This window comes from Xenopus laevis, chromosome 4L (genome assembly GCF_017654675.1).
Source record: "Xenopus laevis strain J_2021 chromosome 4L, Xenopus_laevis_v10.1, whole genome shotgun sequence".
Taxonomy (NCBI): domain Eukaryota; kingdom Metazoa; phylum Chordata; class Amphibia; order Anura; family Pipidae; genus Xenopus; species Xenopus laevis.
The window spans coordinates 79,502,766-79,524,882 of record NC_054377.1 but is presented as its reverse complement, the minus strand read 5'-3'; the positions used below and the strand labels follow the sequence as shown (position 1 = coordinate 79,524,882).

General features: G+C 36.3%; 1 protein-coding gene across 1 annotated transcript in view; it reads left to right on the top strand.

Moving 5' to 3' along the window:
• LOC108714227 (inactive tyrosine-protein kinase transmembrane receptor ROR1) overlaps positions 1-22,117 on the top strand; it is a 159,629-nt gene that overhangs the window by 103,983 nt on the left and 33,529 nt on the right. Inside the window, exons 2-4 of the mRNA XM_018258240.2 lie at positions 4,981-5,052; positions 18,406-18,693; positions 19,226-19,256. Coding sequence (XP_018113729.1) covers positions 4,981-5,052; positions 18,406-18,693; positions 19,226-19,256 — 391 coding nt within the window. The remainder of the gene's footprint in view (positions 1-4,980; positions 5,053-18,405; positions 18,694-19,225; positions 19,257-22,117) is intronic.

Here is a 22,117-nt window from a genome sequence, read left to right as displayed (position 1 = left end):
TACATTTATGTATTTGATTTATGTGTTAACATAGCCTGTTTTTGGCTCAAGGCAGCTTTTTATTATGGATGGTGTTGTGTGTACATCATGTTGTTAGTCTAGGAATATTTATGTGTGTGTGCATACATATCCGTATTTTTCCCAATAACAGTTAAAACAGCTCTGTATTCTGGATACTTTTTGTGTTTCTTTACAACTTGTGTAGCTGTGTGGTAGCAACTGTTCCCTTCTATTGTATATACTGTTGCATCCCAGGTGGTGCTGCATTGGCACCCATCTAATGAGTGCCACAAAGGTATTAATGCTTTCCTAGGGTGTGTTGGTGACACATGTAACCTGATTTTAATTATATATGTATGGAGAAGGATGGAGAAATGTAGAGTAAGACCCATCTGCTTCCTATAGTCGATGATCTAAAAAAAAATGGTGTCTTTGGGCTGCATGGAGCAGGAATTTATTGAAACTCACCTTGTTCTGAACTTGTTATTTGATTTCTGCAATTACATTGTTGATTTAGTACACAGCTTGCTTAATTACCTTAATTTCACCCCATAAAACAATTTAACCTATTTTTTTGACCCAATTTTCCAAGTAAATGTACAGAAGAGGTTTTGAGCCGTTGTCTTTGGTTCAATCTTTGGCTTAGTGCCATTTAAATTATTTTAGCTTTATCTTCCCAATCCATGTATTAACATTGAAGTCAGTTAGAACAGTGCAGATTCAAACAGCAGCCTGTGAACTTACATTTCCTCTGAAGAGGGGCACGCTGAGTGATTGACATCCAGGAATGTGAAGCCTGACGAAGAACAAAGTTGCAACTCAATGTTGTCTGGCAGATTAAAGCAGTCATGCCACCAAAATTTACATATTTGTCCTGAGTTTTTATCGAGGTGTTCCTGATTAGCAAAGGCATATCATTTCAGGATCTTAGGCCCTCCACAGAATCACTTTAGACACAGGTGTTCTTCCTAACAAGACAAGGGGAAGTAAACTTAAGTTTAACATTATGTAGGTAAATTTAAAGCAATGTTTTCATAATTATAAAAGTGTTCAAATGCAATTCCCGCCTTGTACTTTTTTGATTGTAGTATAAAGTCCAGTGGTGGTAACTTTAATTTGAAAAAATAGTTTTGTTTAAATGTCTAAAAGGAATAGATTTTTACCTCATTAAAGAATTAAAGAACTTGCAAGGCATTGTGGGAATTTAATACTTGGAAATTGAATTTTTCAGTGTTACGTTGTTTATTGGTATGTGTAGTTAGAACCAGCTGTGTAAGGGATAGCAAGGGACAGGCTTTGTTTGGAATTATATTAACAACTATTCTTATTTGTATTAATGTCCAGTAAGTTGGAAAATAGCTTGAAACAAAATCTGCTTTCTTTTAATAGAATGTTATATATGAGTTGCACTTAAAGGGAATCTGTCGTCATTTTAAACTTTTTTTTTTTTTTGCATTTTTATAAAAACAACACATCCATAAACACTGTCTGGCAAATAAAATGTTAATCCACAAATCCATATATAAGTTATTTTAGTTTGTATTTTGTCATGGGGGCTTCCATTTTTGCTCATTACACATTCATCCTGTGCTGCTCTAACAGCAGGCTCATCATTACCTGTGTGCTTGGAGGCAGCCACTCTGTAATGAAAAGCCAGGTCGCACTACGACATGAGAATCTAGCTGTACACTCCCCCTCCCCTCTCTGCCCATGCGTGTGATGTTTGGAGGAGAGAGGTCACATGGTTTGCAGGGAAGCAATTACTTTCACTTTCCTACGTTCTGCTCTACAGCTGCACTAGCAGCCCCTCCTCCCACAGACACTATCAAAGCTCCTGCAGTTCTGTAAGTTTGATCTCTGCTTTCCTTTGGAGGGGGGAACTTTGGAGGGGGGAACTTGCTTTCCTAGTTTGTTTTACTGGTTACTAGATGAGGTAAAGGAGCTGTGAGTTCCCTCTGCTATCCACCTCACACACACTGCGCTCCTTTCCTGCCTGCAATACTTCTTTTTTCATTAACTACTTACTGCCTCCTTTCTCCTGAGCTATTTTAACCCTTCCTAGACTTCCTCCTAAGTTTCCCTGGTTTTCAAGTATGTCCTCCTTATTTTATCCTTTTTTTCTATTCCCTGTCATCAGTCCTGGGAGTGTACTCCTGTGTTTCTGCCATTCATTTTTGTGTAAACAAATATAATAAACTATCTATATAAAATATTTTTTCCAGTGCCCAAAATGAATTGTGTGTGTATGTATGTATATATATATATATATATATATATATATATATATATATATATATATATATATATTTATTTTTGAAACGTAAGTGGGGGCAGTGATCACAGGACTATCTTATTTCAGTCCTTCTGAAGTGGTGTCAGTGGGAGCTTATCTTGATTCCTGCCTATTGTTCAATTGACAGGCTCAGCAGACAAGGCTCTATTTACATTACAGCAGCTTGTAGGAGGGAGGGGTAATGACATCACTCCAACTTGCAGTGCAGCAGTAAAGTGTGATTGAAGTTTATCAGAGCACAAGTCACATGACCTGAGGGCAGCTGGGAAATGTCAAAATGTCTAGCCCCATAGCAAATTTTAAAATTAGATATAAAAAAATCCATTTCTTGTTTTGAAAAACGGATTTCAATGCAGGATTCTGCTGTAGTAGCACTATTAACTGATACATTTTGTAAAAAAAAATTTTTTCCACGACAGTATCCCTTTAACTATTAGTATGTTATAGAATAGCAATTTCTAAGCAATTTTCCAATTGGTCTTCATTATTTTTATTTATTTTTTTAGTTTTGGAATTATTTGCCTTCTCTTTCCAGGTTTTCAATGGGGGTCATTTAGCAACACTGGGCAAATTTGCCCATGGGCAGTAACTCATGACAACCAATCAAAATGCTGCATTAATTGTTCTACTTGCAAGTGGCTTTAAAAAGCTAATCACTGGTTGCTATAGGTAACTGCCCATGGGCAAATTTGCCCTGTGTTGATAAATGAGCCCCACTTCATCTAAAAAACAAATGATCTGTAACGTTACAAATGTATCGTTATTGCTACTTTTTATTGCTCATCTTTCTATTCAGGCCCTCTCCTATTCATATTCCAGTCTCTAATTCAAATCAATGCATGGTTGCCAACGTCATTTGGAACCTAGCAACCAGATTGTTACAACTACAAACTGGAGAGCTGCTGAACGAAAAGCTAAATAACTCAAAAACCACAAATAATAAAAAAGGCAAACCAATTGCAGATTGTCTTAGAATATTACTCTCTATGTCATAATAAAAGCTAACTCAAAGGTATATTTAAATTGCCAGGAGTAAAAGGTCTTGCAAAATGATCTATATGTTTCATTGGCTTTGTTATTGAAGGGCACCACTTGCCCAAGTTCCCCTGACAATATCAACAGAGCAGTGAGTTTGTGGTAGGTGGACTAGAAAGAAAGCTAGAAAACAAGTGCAGGAACACCCTGTAACTAGTTGCTGACTTAATATCACTATTCTGCATTGGTATTGAAGTTGGGTAGAACAGTAAGAGAGTATGGGTATGAGAGCAAAACAGAAATAGGTTGAGAAGCATGTGATAAGAAGTAACTTTCTTGGACATAATTTATAATCTTTCTTTTTAATGTGTTGTAGAGTATTCACAGATTCATCTAATGTTCTTGTAATGCTTTAAATATGTAATCAATAGTCTAAAGATAATGATAAAAGTAGATATGCTAAATATAAAGGAAACTTGTTGTTTGTGGGCGGACTTCACTGGCACAAGATCACTAGATATAAACCAGTAATTAATGATTTATGTCTTAATCCAATCCCAAAGTGTTAAACAGCATTAGGCCATAACCAGAATAATAATAATAATAAACGTCTTCATGAGAAGGGGATAGAGAGGCAGACTACTCATCTTTTAGCAGCTTCAGGGTGGCCTGCCCTCTATATGTTTTCTTATCACTAGCTGCAGTACAATGCATTCTATATACAGTCAATTCAAGAGACTGGAAGATAAGAGCCTTATAGGAAAGTATCAAAAGGCATATTATTCTGCAGAAAAAACACAATATACAAGAATAAACATAATGTAGTTTCTTTTCCCCCCACAGATTTAGATGTTTGATTGTTGGTGAATTAACCAATATTAATCCAACTTGGATAGTAATTTTGTAATATTGACACATATATACATAAAGTTCCCCTCTTGGCTTAAACTTGATCTAAAACCCTCCTCTCAACATGTTTGCATTTTACATAAATATTTTATTTTCAGTAGTTTGTGGGATGTTTGTCTATGTGTAGCTCCTACATCACCCCTACTGTCTGAGCTATTTGAGCTTGACATGGGCAGAGACTGATAATAACTATCTCTGTAAATATGTTGGTGCTGTGTAAATAGCTCATTGAAACAATAGTACTAAACAAATCACCTCTTCTGACGTTTTGTTAATATTATAGTTTTAGTTCTGCTGAGAGGCACTGCAAAATTGCAGACCACATGGAAATATAAATCAACAATCTGATTTAGTTAAAGGGGAAACTCACCTAAAATGTAACCTTTAGAATGATGTAGATAATATTAATTTGCAATTAGTCTTCATTTCTTTTGTGGGTTTTGAAAAATGTATGGTTTTGTTCTGCTTTATTTTTAAATAAAGGGTATGTATTTTTACATACCCTGGCAACCAGGCAGCAGTTTGAAAGTCAGAATGGAATCTTAGTAAGGGGGATTGTAGAAAGACAGCTAAGCAATTAAGAATAGAAAGAACAATAAAACAGAACCCTTATTAGATATCTGTTTTTCGTTGCTAGGTTCAAAACCAACTGCTTTAAGCAATCCAGTATAATTTTTTTTAATATTGTTTATGTCTGTAGGGTGCAGTACATTGGGCATTGCAGAATGCTACTGTTCAAACTAAGATTTAATGGCAGCATAAGCATGGATATATGATGTTTTTCTCTTTCTTTACCCCCACAGGAACTGATCTGTTCTTTGCTGCTGATTTAGTGCCCACCTCATCATGGAACATGTCCAGAGACATAGACAAAGGTAAAGATGTAGATTGAAACTGAGTTTGGTTGTTTTAATTCACCCATCTTTGATGTGACATAATTATAATCTCAAACTAGAAAAAGAAATCCTGTTCACCCAGCAATCATGTTGACATTTAATTACTGACATTTCGAAGATTTGATGTTAATGTTTGTTTTTCTGCTAATAAAATGTTCCACATGGCAAAAAATGTTTCAAGATGTGAATAACTATAGAATATGACCTGTGTAAAATATTACTTTGTCTATTTTGGGGACTATAATATTCAACACAGTGAAATTCTTGGGGTGGCGATTAAGCTCCATTAACTGCAACACAATTGCCAGATTTGACATGGGAACTAACCGATTAGTTACGCAATGCTCTTACTGCCTTAGGATTTCAAAAACCTTTGGTTTTATATTTTGGCAAATAGTGTGCTTATCTGCATTAAGAACATCATTACAACCTGTTACAACAAACTTAAAAGAAAATACATGCATTCCTCCACCAATATATAAACTGTTAAACAGCACCTTGTACTTGTTCGTAACCAAGCTAGAATAAATCAGTGTTGATTACTAAACAAGCTTATTGCTTTTTTATGCTTACATGTTTGTACTAGCCTTAAAGCATGGTGTTCTAAATTACAGAAAGATCATTTCTTCACAAAATCCCTTGTCTCAAGATTTCTGAATGACTCAGTATTCAGTAGAAACAATATTTGTGCAAGTTGCTCATCGCTAATCTAAATAAAGAAAACCATGTTTCTGTCTGCAATGCATGAATGTATAATCCTGTATTTTTTTTGCACTGTTATCTGTAGTATAAAATAGATCATATGCCATGATACATTGTAGAGGAAAAAAACTAGAAATAAGTGCTAAGTGTTTGTACCTTCCATAAATATAGCAGAACCATATATCCTGTATAATGCATTATCACCAGTTTTGGTTATGGGCTTGCACAATTCAGAGCATCTGCTAACCCTCTTATTGAAAATTGGTTCTCTTATTGCCTCATAAATCCAACAACTGAGGAAGTTCCTTAATCCAAGTGTGATAACAAGTGATGGTTGTGTGACATATTGGCTCAGGCTAAGTTACAGGTGTAGCAATCTCCTCTTGGCTGCAGCGTACCTTTCAATAGACAGATGGAAATTGGATAGAATTCTAGAGTTTTGAAATTAGGAGTATCTGCACAAGCACTTGTGTTTGGATTCCAGACATCCCATGTCTGATAACGAAACATATTTCAAAATAGGTCCCATTTCTGGCAGGTAAAGGAAGTCAAATGATTTCTGTTTTACTGTTTTTCTTCACAGCACCCAAAGTGTTTTAAAGGGTAAGGATGTACAGTTTCTTCCAATTAGCAAATAAAGACTTTTTGGTATAGAATGTATTCTTTATTTATGTTTTAAAAATTGTCTCAATAATAGTTGCACCATGAACTGGAGCCTTAACATGGCAATAAAACAGTTCATTTGATATGTTATGGTGGTCTTGATGCGGTTGAGAGGATGGCAGGAGAGCATGCAATTTAATGCTGCATTTTTTGCACATCTTTATAAATTTGCCCCCTATAGGGCAATGACACATGGGGTAGTTTATAACCTGTGGGAAAACATGTCACCCATGGGCAACAAAGCTCCATTGTGCCATGAGCCTCAAATCAAAGAAATGGGAAAGATACCAATAGGCAAAGAGGTTCTGCTGCAAAAGGTGCTTTTATTCACCACCTTTTTCAGCAGAATATCTGCTTCTATTGGTAGCTTTCCCATTTCTTTGATTTAAGACTATTTTGCGGTGGATGAGAGCAAAAGTATACAATTCCTAATTGTATTCCTAAGCAGGGTATTTATACTAGCTCTATACTATTAGTCCTGTTTGACATTAGACTTAAGTTGGCCAGAGATACACCGATAATATGGTACAAAACTAATTTTCGTATGATATTGGTGCATGGACGGTGGGGGACAAGCTGACCAATATCGGCAGAAGACTTAGCTCGTTGATCAAGCTGCCTTTGAAGGCACCCGAATATCGACCACTGTGCTGAATCGTTAGATACAGGTACAATGCTTTTGTTTCTACATGTATATCTGACGATTCAGCTCTAACACATCTATATTGAAAACAACGATCTATGGGGTATATTTATCAAAGAGTGAAGTTAATAGTGAAGTTCCGCCACTAGAGTGAAATTCCGCCACTTCCCATTCATTTCAATGGGGTTTTTAAAGTCGTATTTATCAAAGGGTGAAATTTCACGTTCACCCATTGATAAATATGCCTTTCAAAATCCCATAGAAATGAATGGAGAGCTGCGGAATTTCACTATAGTGGCGGAACTTCACTCTTTGATAAATTTACCCCTTGGGGTGAAATGTAGGTTATCTTTCTAATGCTTCCATTCAAGAGAGCAGATGCAGGACAGCTAGAAAATACAGCAAATAGTTTAATATGCCTAGCTAATGTAAAAAATGGCAAAGCAGATTATTTCACTGCTGAGCATATACCGGAAAATGCTATTTTTCTGGCAAATGAAATGTAATTCTGCTATCACTTCATAAAGCATTTTTTTATTAGGCAGATTTCCCCATCAGCCTATGTCATTAACAGATGGATTCTAATGTCCCTAATGCACATCTCCCTGTGATGTGCTGTCTCTTACCTTTTCCATAGTATTTTTAATCATACTCATAAAACTGAAAAGCACAACGAATAAATTGCATGTACTGCATGCAGTATGTAAAACAGACTGAGATCAATATTTCACAACCAGAAGAATTGGGTTTTATAGATAATATTTAGCTAATTGTCCCCAGAAGTAATTCAATGCAATGGAATTTTGTGTATTGCTTTCTCATTAAAACACCTGTTGGCAGGTGAGAGATTAAATGGGCTTTTAGAGAGTCATTTGGTGGGTCAGAGGGTGGTGCATTAGTTTGCAATGCTGCTTGGCATTGTTTGGGTTTGTTTTGCAGTATTTTATTTGCATTACTTTCCTCCTACTAGTCAAAAACTAAGATTAGTTGGTTTTTGAAAAACAGCATTTAATGCCTTGTGCAACTGGGGCATTATGTTGGTTGTATATTATATGAACATGAACAACTTTTCAAAAGTATAGCTCTTGCTGCTTGTTATACACTGGCAGGAAGGGGATGCTGGTTGCTGTAGTTCATAAGACCTCAGTTGCTGTGAGTTGATGTGGCTGTTGTATTTATTGCTTCCTCAAAGATCACACAATTTTTACACCTCATTAAACCATTTAGGGGAATGGTCTCCAATGATCACATTATTTTAAGCCCAGAAAGATTGTATATAATCCTGCTGTGATTAATTTGAAAATAATCTTGCTTTTGCAAGTAACCACCAGTATACAGTGCTCCCTTTGACTTACTCTAGGTGTATGATATTAATCACATATCAAGCACATCTATAATTCTAAATTATGGAACTATTTTGCACAGAAGGCCAATGTATGCATGACTCTTGAACACTGTTGGGCTTGGAACTAGTGGAGTACCATAGGGGGCCTAGTTTCATGAATTTCAAAATATATTCAGCTCACCTACTAGTAAATGATATTTACCTGACATGGGGAAGCACGCATCCATCCATTATATGCACAGTTAACTTTTTCTTCCCTGCTTTCTCTTTTCCGCTTTCTATCTTGAAACATTCAGTAAATCATGTCCACTAATGATCACGGGATTTGGGTTTATATATTTAAATGCTCTGTTAGCAACCAAAGCAGTAAATTACTGTGAGTCTGTTTAAACATTATTTCAGCTACAGTACATTTGCTTCTATTGTTTTTTTTTCCATTGAAGTAGTTGAAAGTGCATTTTAAATGATAATTTGTGTTTCATTTACAGCACATGTATGAATATTTATGGGATGCAAAGTACTGTACTGAAAAGCTATAAATAAAACACATATGTTCTCAGGGTCCCCAAAGTCAACATCACAGTTAATTCTTGCTGATATATTTGTCTTGAGCAGCATAGTAATAAATTAGTAATTAAACACACTATATTAAAAATATTTGCTCCCTTGTCTGACACCCCTTCCTAGCTGAAGACATAAACTGATGAAAAGGTCAAGAGATGTGGTACATTTTTCATTCCTGCTAGAACAGACACTAAGCAGGTGAAGTTATTGTTAATAGAAGCCAGATCTATGGAAGCCATATGTATATTTTTGAACTGAATAGCTTTATTTTTGTGGCATAACATTCCCCAAAATACTTGGTTACTGGCTTCAATTTATTAGCGTTGGCAAGCTTCTGTTTTCAGGGTCAGTAGGTTCCCTCTCGGCCAGAAACTGGTAGAAGCACAAATTAATTGCTTGATATTCTTAATGAAGGGGCCATACAATGAAAGTTGCCAAGTTTGTATCAGGTCTGGAAACCCAAAGCAGCCAGTCAGATGTTGGCTTTGAAACAACTGACCAGTAAATCCTGCCTTCTGATTGGTTACCAGACATTTCCCATACTTTGACCTTTATTATATTTATTTATTATTATTATTTATGTCAGGAACATCTGGGGTTATGTCAATATTAAGGAAGTAAGCTACGCATACCAGGGCCGGGCCAAGGTATTTTGGCGCCCTAGGCAAGAGCTTCCATCAGTGCCCCCCCCCGCTGGGTCTTGCATTACCATTTCCCACCTTACCATTCATATTGCCCCATTTGTACCTGTGCCAACGGCAGTCAATCCCTCAGATTGCCCCCAATCTGTACCTATTCCAACAGCAGCCAAAAAAAATCCATCATATTGACCGAATTTGTATCTGTGCCAGCAGGTGCCAAAAAATCCATCAAATTGCCCCAAATATCTGTTTACCTGTGCCAGCAGCCACCCTATTGCCACATATACCTGTGTCAGCGGCAGCCAAAAAATCCACAATATTTCCCACAAATATGTACCTGTACCAGCAGCTGCCAAGAGGGAGGTGGGGAGTGCTTCTGCCCGAAGAACGAATCATGGTCAAGAGGGGGGTTGGAACATCGGTTTATAAAATTTAAAAACTATTAAAGGTCAAGCAAAACAGAGTTTAAAAAAATCTCCCCTTAAAAGTGCGCCCCCATCATGATTGCGCCCTAGGCGGGCGCCTACTCTGCCTACCCCTAGTTCCGGCCCTGACGCATACAAAAGTTGTGAGCTAGAATTCCCACCATGCTCAGTCAACTAAAAGTGAACTGAAGAAGAGCAAGAGGAGTTGTGGGTTTGACATCATTGATTTTTATGATGACACAGATGGTTTTGGCTATGAGAGAGCACAGATCAAAGACTGTGCATGCATTTGAAGGTTCCCCATATCATCCGGTTGGAATAATTGATGCTAGGAGGAGCTGTCTGTGCTCTAAACAGGGGCATATCTATTACAAAAGTAGCCCCAGAAGCTGCTGGGAGGTGCAGGAGTTTATAGGTTGTAGTGGGGTCCAGACCAATATTAAATAAGGTGGTCTTCTGGTTGGCATATAATAGTAATAAATGCATCACTTGCTACTGGTAGATTCACTTTGAACTGTCCCTGTCACTCCAACCACAAATAGAAAATTAATAGATTTTAACCCAAACTGTAGAAGAATTGCCCTTATATGTTACATAGTTACATAGTTAAATTGGGTCGAAAAAAGACAAAGTCCATCAAGTTCAACGCCTCCAAATGAAAACCCAGCATCCATACACACACCCCTCCCTACTTTCACACAAATTCTATATACCCATACCTATACTAACTATTGAGTTTAGTATCACAATAGCCTTTGATATTCTGTCTGTTCTAAAAATCATCCAAGCCATTCTTAAAGGCATTAACTGAATCAGCCATCACAACATCACCCGGCAGTGCATTCCACAACCTCACTGTCCTGACTGTGAAGAACCCCCTACATTGCTTCAAATGAAAGTTCTTTTCTTCTAGTCTGAAGAGGTGTCCTCTGGTGCAGTGATTCTCTTCATTGGTAAAAAGGTCTGTATTTTTATATCAGTTGCAGAGTAGTCTGTAAGTGAATGTTTCTTTTTCCTCATGGTTTATAGGTGTGGGGTTTTAATTACTACCTTATGTGTTTCTCCCCGTATGCTTTCATCAGGGTGTTCTAGTGCAGCACTTTGCACTTGTTCTGATGTAATGGGATTTGATCTGAAATAACACATGAGGTAAAAGTGAGAGTCCATGAACATGTCAATCATCCAAATGAGTCAGTACAAAGAGACACCTGTCTGGGCTTCAATCACGAGTTCATGGTTTAGCACTTTGTACGTATATTGTTTTAGAACAGGTCCTATGAATTTAATAATGCAAATGAGTTTAATTATTAAAGAGTAAACAGTTAAATTTGACTGTAAGAGACAATTGTCACAATTTCCAACAATAAGTGGTGCCCAAGGCAAGTTTCTCAGAAATGGCAGCCATGGCAGTAAAAACAACAGGTGTGGTTTTTGCCCACAAACAAGGCAAAGTTAAAAGGTTATTCACAAACACAGTGCAGTGTCCATAGTAAAATTTCCAGATACAAGCTGCCATGTTTTTTACCCGCAATGCAGCATTTTTTTCGCTTGATTCCAACATAATTGCAGCTACATGTGGTGTTCCATCTGATGCATCAAAAGGAATGCAATTGCATGTATGCATTTTTGCAAATTAGATGCAAATTTGTAGCCAATTTCACCTTTGAGATTGCATAATTTTATTTATTTTTTTCAAAGGGAGAGAGTCTACCATACCTATAGCCTATATACCGGATGCAACATGTCAATACATGCATCCACCTAGTGTCACAGCACCACCTGCTGAGTTCATAAATGCCCTGGCATCACAATCTGTGAGTGGCAGATTGCAGGTCATCTGTGTATTTATTTTAACAACCAATATTTGATTTCCCTAAGAAAGTTTAAAAAAGAAGCTTTGTATAATTTCCTTTTGTGCAATTGCTACATTTGACAGTGTGACCTCTGCGCCAATGCTCTTCTGCAGCACACTATATTGATATTCTGGAGGACACTTTTTAGAATTTCATTTTTTCATTCTAATATGAATTCCAGCTGGTTTTGTACTTGAATAAATATATTATGTAAGTTTAAGTGGGTGTTAAGTTAAACTCCAGCCTTTGGCGAAATACTAAAACAGTATGAATTTCCAAATCACTATATCACTGGAAGATGGGTTTCCTATATACTCGTAACCTCACAGAGCACAGCTGACTACCATCATTTTGTTAATCATGCGTGAGATAGGAAAGTTCAGTATTCTATCAGGGTCTTCCAGTCAGTGTTCCAAAGTCACTAGATTATCCAAGTTGATTATTTCAAGAGCTTGCCATGAAGGGCTATAAAAACTGATTTACATTCTTCTTTCTTCATACAAAATAATGCAGGAACTTGTGAAACTCATATTTTGCAACAGATCAAAAATGTCGGGGGTTGTGAAACAACAAAATAGAATATTTTATTTCATTTTGAAGAGCAGCTATTTAATTACTGAAACTGTTTTGTATTCAGGGTTAAAGATATGGCACAATAACACTTACTAAGGCGGCCATACACGGGCCAAGAAAAGATGCAAACAGACAAAGACTTTTAACAGTCAGTGGTATTAAATAAAGAATGCCTTCTATCTCTTTGCCGGGACAGAGAGATCTCCTGTAATCCTCTGTATAAACAAACCATATAGAAAAATGTCCATAGCGCATAGAAGCAGTGATTTAGTGTTGCCCCAGATTAGATGCTGGCCTTGAGCAGATTTAGCACATATATAATTAGATTGAGGGCTTCAGTATAGTTGCTTAAACTCTCCAAGGTGTAGAGTAGTGCCACCCACCAGTTTGCTGCCTTCCACCCAGTCTTTACTATGCACTAAACAAACATGGCATCTACCCGCCAGTGCACAAACAGCGCACATATTCTTGCCCAAATCAAACCATGTCTACACAGACAGGCAGATGCTTGGTAGTATTTTAGAAAGTTGGCAACCTGGGAACATGAGTTTGGGGTCAAATAAACACCTTAATTTTAAAAACAAAATTGTAAAGAAAATATAACAAACGCTGTCTTGACTTTTGCTTATAACTGGATCCTTAATTCTGTTCCATAAGAAACAGCCCAAATATTCTGCCCAGAGTTCTGCCCTGTATGACAAAAAAACAAGTTTTTGAAAAGCATGAATGTTATAGACAAAAGTGTCACTGTGGTGAAGGCTGGAACAAGGAGATAGTTTGTATTGGAGCAAAACGAAACCGCTATTTCCCATATGTAATAAAAGGCACAAAGTTTATCCAAGTGCAATAACCCATTGCAACTGTAAGGCATTTACTTTTAAACAGGTGCCCAGTGAAGGCTGATGATTTGAATTTGGGAAAGTGGAGTACTGTCAAATGGGGACACACAGTACATGTTGTAGACATACAACACAATTGCACCCATATAAATTACTTTTGTCATATATGTTTCTTACTTTAGGTCGATATATTTTCTCAATACTCTTCTTGTTCTCAATAACTTCTTTTGACAATGCCTCTCCTATTATGCTTACTTTCAAGCTTTTTTTAAAGTGAATTTTCCAGCAGCTTAGCTAAATACTGACAGCTCAGTCTCAGCACATGATAGAAGTGCTGCTACAGCACAGAAGATAAAATATTTTCATGTAATATTGTATTGCTATGCTCAAAAACCTTGCAGCCTCCCTTGCTTCCCTCCCTGGCTTTTTAACCTCACATTCCAGTATGCTGTATCCCGTATCCAGAGTTCCATTTGACTCTTCAACACAGGCTCTGTGCTACTGTGAATGTGGGACTTTACAGGCAGGAACAAATCCACATCTTCCCATGGTGCTCCAACATACACAGGAAGTTGTCAATCACGCACCCCCCTTCCCATTTTCTTTTAGACATTATGCTATGCAGATCTCCAAATGTAATAATATGTTATCATATTTGTCCATATTAATGGTGAGTATTTTAGCTGAAAGCAGAAGGCTCCAGAAAATGAGCCTTGTGTGGAGGCAAAATATTTTGTAACAAAAGAGGGATCTTGGATATAGTGGAAGGTGGAGCTTTAAAAATTCTATTCTATATTTCATGTGTTACAGAGAGTAATATGTGTAATCTCTCATCTTAATAATACATTTGCGGGTTCCAGGTGTTGGCCTGTAGGGTGAACATGTGAGCATGACACTGCAGATGCGTTTCTAGTTATTATACCTTTAACTTGATTTGTACATAATTCTCTAGAAATGGATACCTTACCCCTCCAATGTATATATAGCTCAACATCTCATGTGCCAACAGCAATTCTCTCTCTAGTTGTTGTTGACACACACACACATTTCTGATCATTTTGTAGGTGTTTATTGCAACTCACTAAGCCACTGATATAAGAGAAATGAAACTGTTCGCTATTCATTTGATTGGATCACTATTCATTTGATTTTGTGATCATTAAAATATAATTATTGAATTGTCCTGATTGCTTCAATGTGAAAATATAAATTTCAAAGTTATTAGAAGACAGGAACTTAGTGAATTATGGAAGCCAGCGAACTTTGTGAACTGTGAGTGGGAGTTTGAGTTGTATACTGAAATATTACCTTAGCACAGTCACTGACAATTCAGTATGTTATATGGCATTTCTTTACGCCTCATAATTCTGCCTGAAAAAGCATCGTAACTCAGCTCATCAACTCCTTTGCTAACACAAAAATAATATTCCTCTCTACTGTTGGAGTGGGATTTGGGCTAAATAATGGTTGAATTGTGTGTTTGTACATATTTACATGTATAATTTTTTTCTTATTTCATTGAACGTAGATCAGCAGCAGAATATTTACTCCTCATTACTCTATCTGCATCGTCAACATTGCAATATGTAGGCATGATCTTTGGATGGCTATTGATACATATTTGAAAGGCATATATTTGTAATGGGTTAAAAGTACTGAAGAACTCTTTTTTTGTTGTGGATAAATGCTGACAATAGAAAGACCCCCTGTTTGGAGTCTGGCTTACTCCCCAGCTACGCATGCTGATCTGTTTCATTTCCATAGTTTTTTCAATCAACTATAGTTTGTTTAGACATCGAATATTACAAAAATGCATTGTTGCCATATTTTACTTTTTTTCATGCTTTTATTTGACTTATAGCTACAACAACAGTAAATTAAATTAGGCGTTCACACAAAAAAGAAAACCAAATAAACTCCAGGCGATCAACAATTTCATTTTAATAGCACATATTTTATAAAACCATAAATATTTTAACTCAGTGTTTTTAACCTCAAGAGAGGTATTCCTTGCAATTCTGATTGTAGGGTGTTAATAAATGGCAATGCCTGTGCTGATTTTTCCATAATCTGGAACCACTATGTAGTTTCTATTCTATATCCTACAGTAATTTGTCCTTAACTGATTGTCTACAACTTTGAACAGTCCCATAAAATGACTGTTTTTTATGAGCATAAACTTTTCCAAACATTTGAACTCATGGGAAGGCTTTTGTTATTAGCCAAAAAAAACTTCATACTCCTTTTCTCTCTGTAGGCCATAAACTCCCACATCTTCGCCTGCCAGTAATGGATCCTCCCATTTGTTTTATTGAATGTATTTTATAGAACATTGAAAACATTCTTATGTCTGTTTTTGAACAAAACCTCTTAGTAGAACTGTAAATCAGATTTCCTGATGATGAGAATCACATATTTGAAAGCAGCATATAGTAAAAGTTTGCCATGTATGTCTTGTATGGAAGCAGACAATTAGTAATTGACTATGCACCGCAACAATCTATAAAAAAAAAATTCTGGTGTTACCACCTTTTAATGTAATAATACATCATAAACTGTAATAATAAAATGTGTAATGTCATATTCATGCATGACTCTTACATTATATTTCACAATTCAAACCTCCCCTCTCTTCAGAACCTAATGTCTTATATGATGTATATATGTATATAGATATATATATATATATAGGTCTATATTCCAAAACTTGAAGATATTTGAGATAGACTTTGTAGAATGGAAATGTGTTATGAATACCAGAATATTTGAAATATCACACGAAATGTATCTGAACCAGTTCTTTTTGCAAGAGCAGTCTATGTTTTAGCTACACTTTCTGTTTAATGCTGCACAACAAGAGACCGCAGGCTGTATTTATTCATATCTTACTAGGCAACCTAAATAAATCTGCACTCATACTACTGCATATAACTAATCACTGCCAGTACAGTTACAGATGTAGCTAATTAAGCAAAGAAATATGTAATAGAAAATAGTATTTAGTGGCCCCTTTTTCTCACCTTTCTGTACGAAAATGGAAATAAGGCATGGGCACAGCTGCTGGCAAGACTAATAGAATACTGGTATCTTGGCCATGGAGCTGAATAGTAAGTTGCCCACAGCACTGCACAGTGAAACAAGTGCCAGGAACATACATTGCAGATGTCTTGGCTCCAGCAAATGCATTTATATGAGTAAGAAAGTCTCCAGTGTTATTGGACTGTTCTCAAGCAACCAACCCGCTAAACAATAGCAAAAAGCCTTTTTTTTATTTAGTTGAATGCAGGCCCAGACTGTCAATCTGTGGGTTCTGGCAAATGCCAGAGGGGCTGCTGTAAAATGGCATAGAAAGTGACTATTTAGTGGGCTGGTGGGGGCTGTTTGGGCCTCTATTTACTTGAAATGCCAGGGCATATTTTTAATCCCAGTCCAGACCTGGTTGAATGGTTTTGCTGTAGCTATTTTTTGCATGTGGATAGTATTAGTAGTTACTTTAGTTTAAACCACAACACAAATTATTGGAACGGCCTATAATATTGATTCACCATCTAGGATGCCATTTGACTATTTTTGTTCCTTTGTATATGTCTCTTACTTATTTTACTGAGTTTTTTTTTTTTTGTGAAGCCTTCACTTGGATTCATATAAACCAGGAATTCTGTTATATACTGAAAGCAAGCCTATACTATTAATTTCCTTAAGACTAGAGTGATATTTACATGAAAGGAACACTTATAATAATGATATCTGAATAATATATTACCTGTCAAAAAAGAGAAACTGCTTTTTATTTAACAAGTTGTTGGAATGCTTCTGTTTTTTTATTCCTGCTTTGATCTAAGTATCATATCCTAACGTCTGACCAAATGCCGGCTTTCTTGGCAAAGATCAGGAATGCCATTAGAAAGACATCTTTTTGTTAATTAAATGGTACTTAGAAAATCTTTTTTCCCCTGCTGAGTCAGCGTTTAAGTCAAATCCAAAAAGTAATAAATCCAAAAACAGGTTCAGGAGCAGAACTTCGCTGTTGTTTGTATCTAGTACCCAATATTTCCTAGGTTTTCGTATTTCTCTTTTTCTGTTTCTGAAGAACAATTCTGTTCATTTTTTTCCACTTGTATTTATGTAATACAAACAACATATACCATGAAACAAAGGAATTGTCATGCTTTCTTTGGGAAATGGTGCAGCAGTGAAGGCTCAGCATTTCATAGTAACACAGCGGAAACTGTTTTCATTATTAAAGGGATCCTGTCATGTTTTTTTCAAAACGCACCAGTTAATAGTGCTACTCCAGCAGAATTCTGCACTGAAATCCATTTCTCAAAAGAGCAAACAGATTTTTTTATATTCAGTTTTGAAATCTGACATGGGGCTAGACATTTTGTCAATTTCCCAGCTGCCCCCAGTCATGTGACTTGTGCCTGCACTTTAGGAGAGAAATGCTTTCTGGCAGGCTGCTGTTTTTCCTTCTCAATGTAACTGAATGTGCCTCAGTGAGACATGGGTTTTTACTATTGAGTGTTGTTCTTAGATCTACCAGGCAGCTGTTATCTTGTGTTAGGGAGCTGTTATCTGGTTACCTTCCCATTGTTCTTTTGTTTGGTTGCTGGGGGGGAGGGAGGGAGGTGATATCACTCCAACTTGCAGTACAGCAGTAAAGAGTGATTGAAGTTTACGGAGCACAAGTCACATGACTTGGGGCAACTGGGAAATTGACAATATGTCTAGCCCCATGTCAGATTTCAAAATTGATTCAGTGCAGAATTCTACTGGAGCAGCACTGTTAACTGATTCATTTTGAAAAATTTTTTTTTCCCATGACAGTATCCCTTTAAATAAAATCAAAATAAGCCCATTTATTCACTTTTACCAATAACTGCATACCCCAATTATTCCAATTTTAGTGGGACTGTTTTTTAATTGCTCTTTATGTTAAAAAAAATGGAAAGCAATTGAAAATTTTCAGGTTTATGATCAGAAAACAACCAAACTAAGAAAAGTATTTGGAAGGTGAACAACCACTATGATTATGCTATTTTATTTTAAGTAATTCTTGCATATCTCTTTTATGTCTTTCACAGATATTTACCTGCAACTTGATGAGCCCATGAATAATATTACAACATCACTGGGTCAGACAGCAGAATTGCATTGTAGGGTTTCAGGGAATCCTACACCTACAATACGATGGTTAAAAAATGATGCTCCTGTTGTTCAGGAGCCAAGGAGAATTTCATTCCGTTCAACTAATTATGGATCGAGGCTACGGATAAGAAACCTGGACACAACGGACACTGGGTATTTCCAGTGTGTGGCAACCAATGGCAGGAAGACTGTGTCTACAACTGGGGTGCTGTTTGTCAAATTTGGTAAGTTTGTAGATTGCTTTTTGTTTTTCTCTTAACTCCCTGCAGTACATATTTCAGTTGTGTGTATATCAAACAAATAAGGAAAATATAAACTTGATATATATGGCATTTAGCTCCCCCATCCAGTTATTCCTAACTATACTCACCATGTTATGTATGGCTTATCAGATGATTACTTCAGAAGTCAAATCTATGTCTTGGCTCTGAATAGCTGTTCATAGATTCATATACATTTCCTGAAGATAGAGGGCTTGTGTCTCTCCTATACTATATCTGCCATCACTTAATTTGCCTAAGGGTTGTATCACTGAAATGTTCCTAAATATCTGTGCCTGCTACGTACCTGTACATATAATGACTGTTGAATCAACATGTGGTCTGCTTAATTTATTGATGTATAGAAATGGTCCCCCATATGTTGCAAACTAGACCTCCCAGCATCCTCTAGAAGATCCTTAATATCCTTTCCAAAATATTCTCACCACATTTGCAGTATATTGTATACTAAGACATATTCTGTTTCTGCTTTCAGGTCCACCACCTACTGCAAGTCCAGGATCAGTGTAAGTAAATTTTTTGCTGGATCTTTTTATCAGCTACTGAAATGTAGGTAATTGGTATCACAATCCCTTGGAAAAATAAATGTTTTGTGATATTTATTTAATAAGCAAAGCAAGTGCTGAAGAACTGTAATATAGTAAAGGATGTGCGCCTGCAACACTGTATATAAGTGAGGGAGGAGTCTCTGTTTGTGCTGCTGAACTTTAGGCCAAAGCCACTGAGTTGTTCAGTTCTTTCCTCCAACACGGAGTTAGACACATGCTCTTATCCTAAACACCTTCCATCCCCTGTAAGGTACGGCAACGTATAGGTGGTTTGGAAGGTGAGACCTATATGAGAGATTCACCTATATGCATTCACCAGCCAACTACTTCAGCTTGTGTTTATGTTGTTCAGTTCTGAATAAAACACAAGTTCATACTATGTACAGCTCCTGCTTTACTTAACGTGTTTAAAACAGTTCATGTTGTGTGTTGCTCTGAAGGAAGGCCAGAGTGTCAAAGTCTCTTGCACTACCATGTGTGAAAATTAAATGTAATTAGACTTGAATAAAGGTAAACTCTAATTAGAGCCAGGACATATTTCTCAGACCACTCTATAAGATGCCCAGACCATAGTCTAAAAAATAAATTGCATATGTGACACAAAACAACACTTCAATACATAGCATGTGTTTGGGCCATCAGTGGAAGGGTGAGGAGGCCTGTTTGACCTGAGCTTTAAAGTTCAGATGGGGCCTCAAACTGTTTCATCCCACCATAAATAATTTTAATTACACTGTACCAATGGAATGATTGAGTATATAACATATATATTCTCCCACGCAATACAACAACACATCTGTTCTGAACTAGCAGCACCATTTTTTTTATTATGGCTTTGGGCTTTAGTGGCTGGGGGCCTCTGTGGACCTCTGAGAGAGCCTGCATGTAATATGTCATGTCAACTGCATATATTCTTTATTCTTCCTACTAAAGAAAATCCTAGTCCTTTATGGGGCAAATTTAGGGGAAGCTGCTTTGCAGAAATTGCCAGACAAAATAATTCCAGTTTCTGTTACCTATACAACACGCTTGCTGTTTTGAATTTTCCAGAGTATTTAAGGTTTTAGAAGCAATATAACTATTTTAAAATACATGTGGAAAATGAAGAGCTGTTAAAGTTTTTCGTGGGTGGCTTTTAATGTTTCATTGCAAGAGGGAGAGATTTATCAAATGTCAGGAAGTTCTCTCAATGAAAAAACATTTTTCCTCCTCAGGTTAAGTTTTTTGGACATTATGAACGTTTTTCTTTTTATTGCTTCTGAAAGTTTTTCTTGTTATTGCTTGTTATTACTGGCTTTCCCAAACATTTAAGAGATCCGTTCAGAATAACTCTGTCAGTGGTTTTCATTGAGAAATTCAAGAGATCTCCTTAAGCATCTGTAATAAATGCTTATTATGGAAGCTTATAACACATTTCTGAAGAATTTTCTCTGTGCAGATTTGAAATGCTTGAATATTTACAGGGACAATATAATTTCTTGGGAAACTTCCCCAAGTTCTGACAAAAATTCCATTAATTAAATGTACTTGCATCAAAGGTTACATTTTGCACTTCTGTATAGTTCGGACCAACATTTTGGTCCAAGTTTGGGACCTTAAAAGATGTTGAATGACAACTCTGTGTTGAATGAATTGTTGAGTGACATCTGCTAGTAAAAAGGAAAGGCCACTGGGCGATACCTGGGGGGCACATTGATTAAAGGAACAGTAACAACAAAAAATAAAAGCATTTTAAAATAATTAAAATATAATGCACTTTTGCTATGAATTGGTAAAAGTTATATGTTTGCTCCAGAAACACTACTATAGTTTATATAAATAGGCCACTGTGTAGCCATTGGGGCTAAAATCTGAGAAAAGGCTCAGTCCACTTAATAGACAAAAATTTTTTAAAAAAATAAACAAATAAGCTCTGTAATAGAATACAATGAGATTCTACAGAATGCATCTGTTATCTTCTATATAACCTGTGCTGTGAATGGCTGCCCCCATGACTACACAGCAGTTTGTTTATATAAACTATAGTAGTGTTTCTAAAACAAACAGTTGTACCAGTGCAGGGAAACAGTACATTATAATTTAACAATTTAATTTTTTGGTGTTATGGTACTTTCTTTAAACCTCAAATTTCTGGTTGGGTTTAAAAAGATAAAACTAATTTCTAGAGAAAAAATTCTCAAATTTTTAAAGATTTATTATACCCCCAAAGCTGCTAAAAATCCAAATCCAAAAATACTCCATCTCAAACCTGTCAAGGTCATATAGTCAATGGCAGATGTCCCTGAAGTTGTTTCTTCACATCGTGATCTGCACTGGATAATCTGAAAAGGTTGAGTTTTTGCAACAATAAAATCGAGTTTTCAGAGCATCAATCGTACGATTCAAATTGGCGGCACAAATTTATTTATTTATTTCTGCTCTGACTTTTTTTAGAAGAATTGTTGATAAAAGAGTTCAATTGATGGATGGGAAGTAGGTTGACTTTGTTTTAATAAAAATGTATTAGATTAATTCAAGGTTTAGTAAATAACCCCCTGGAGTTTTAGTTTGTTTACAGCAGCTAGGCATCCATTTGGATACTTATGATTTTAGCCCAGTTTATAGTGATCTGTGTGTCTAAAAGGCTTGGCCTAAAAACTAGAAGAGAAGTTTTTTTATGAGATTTTAGAATATATTAGAAGTAACATTCTATTTGAGTTTTCTGGCTTTTAGAAAGGTCACATTGTCCTTGAATTTATAATAGCATGAATCTATACAGAATAAATTGTGAGCATAATTATTTCAAGTGCTAGACAGCTCTGCTACAAACTTTTGTTTCA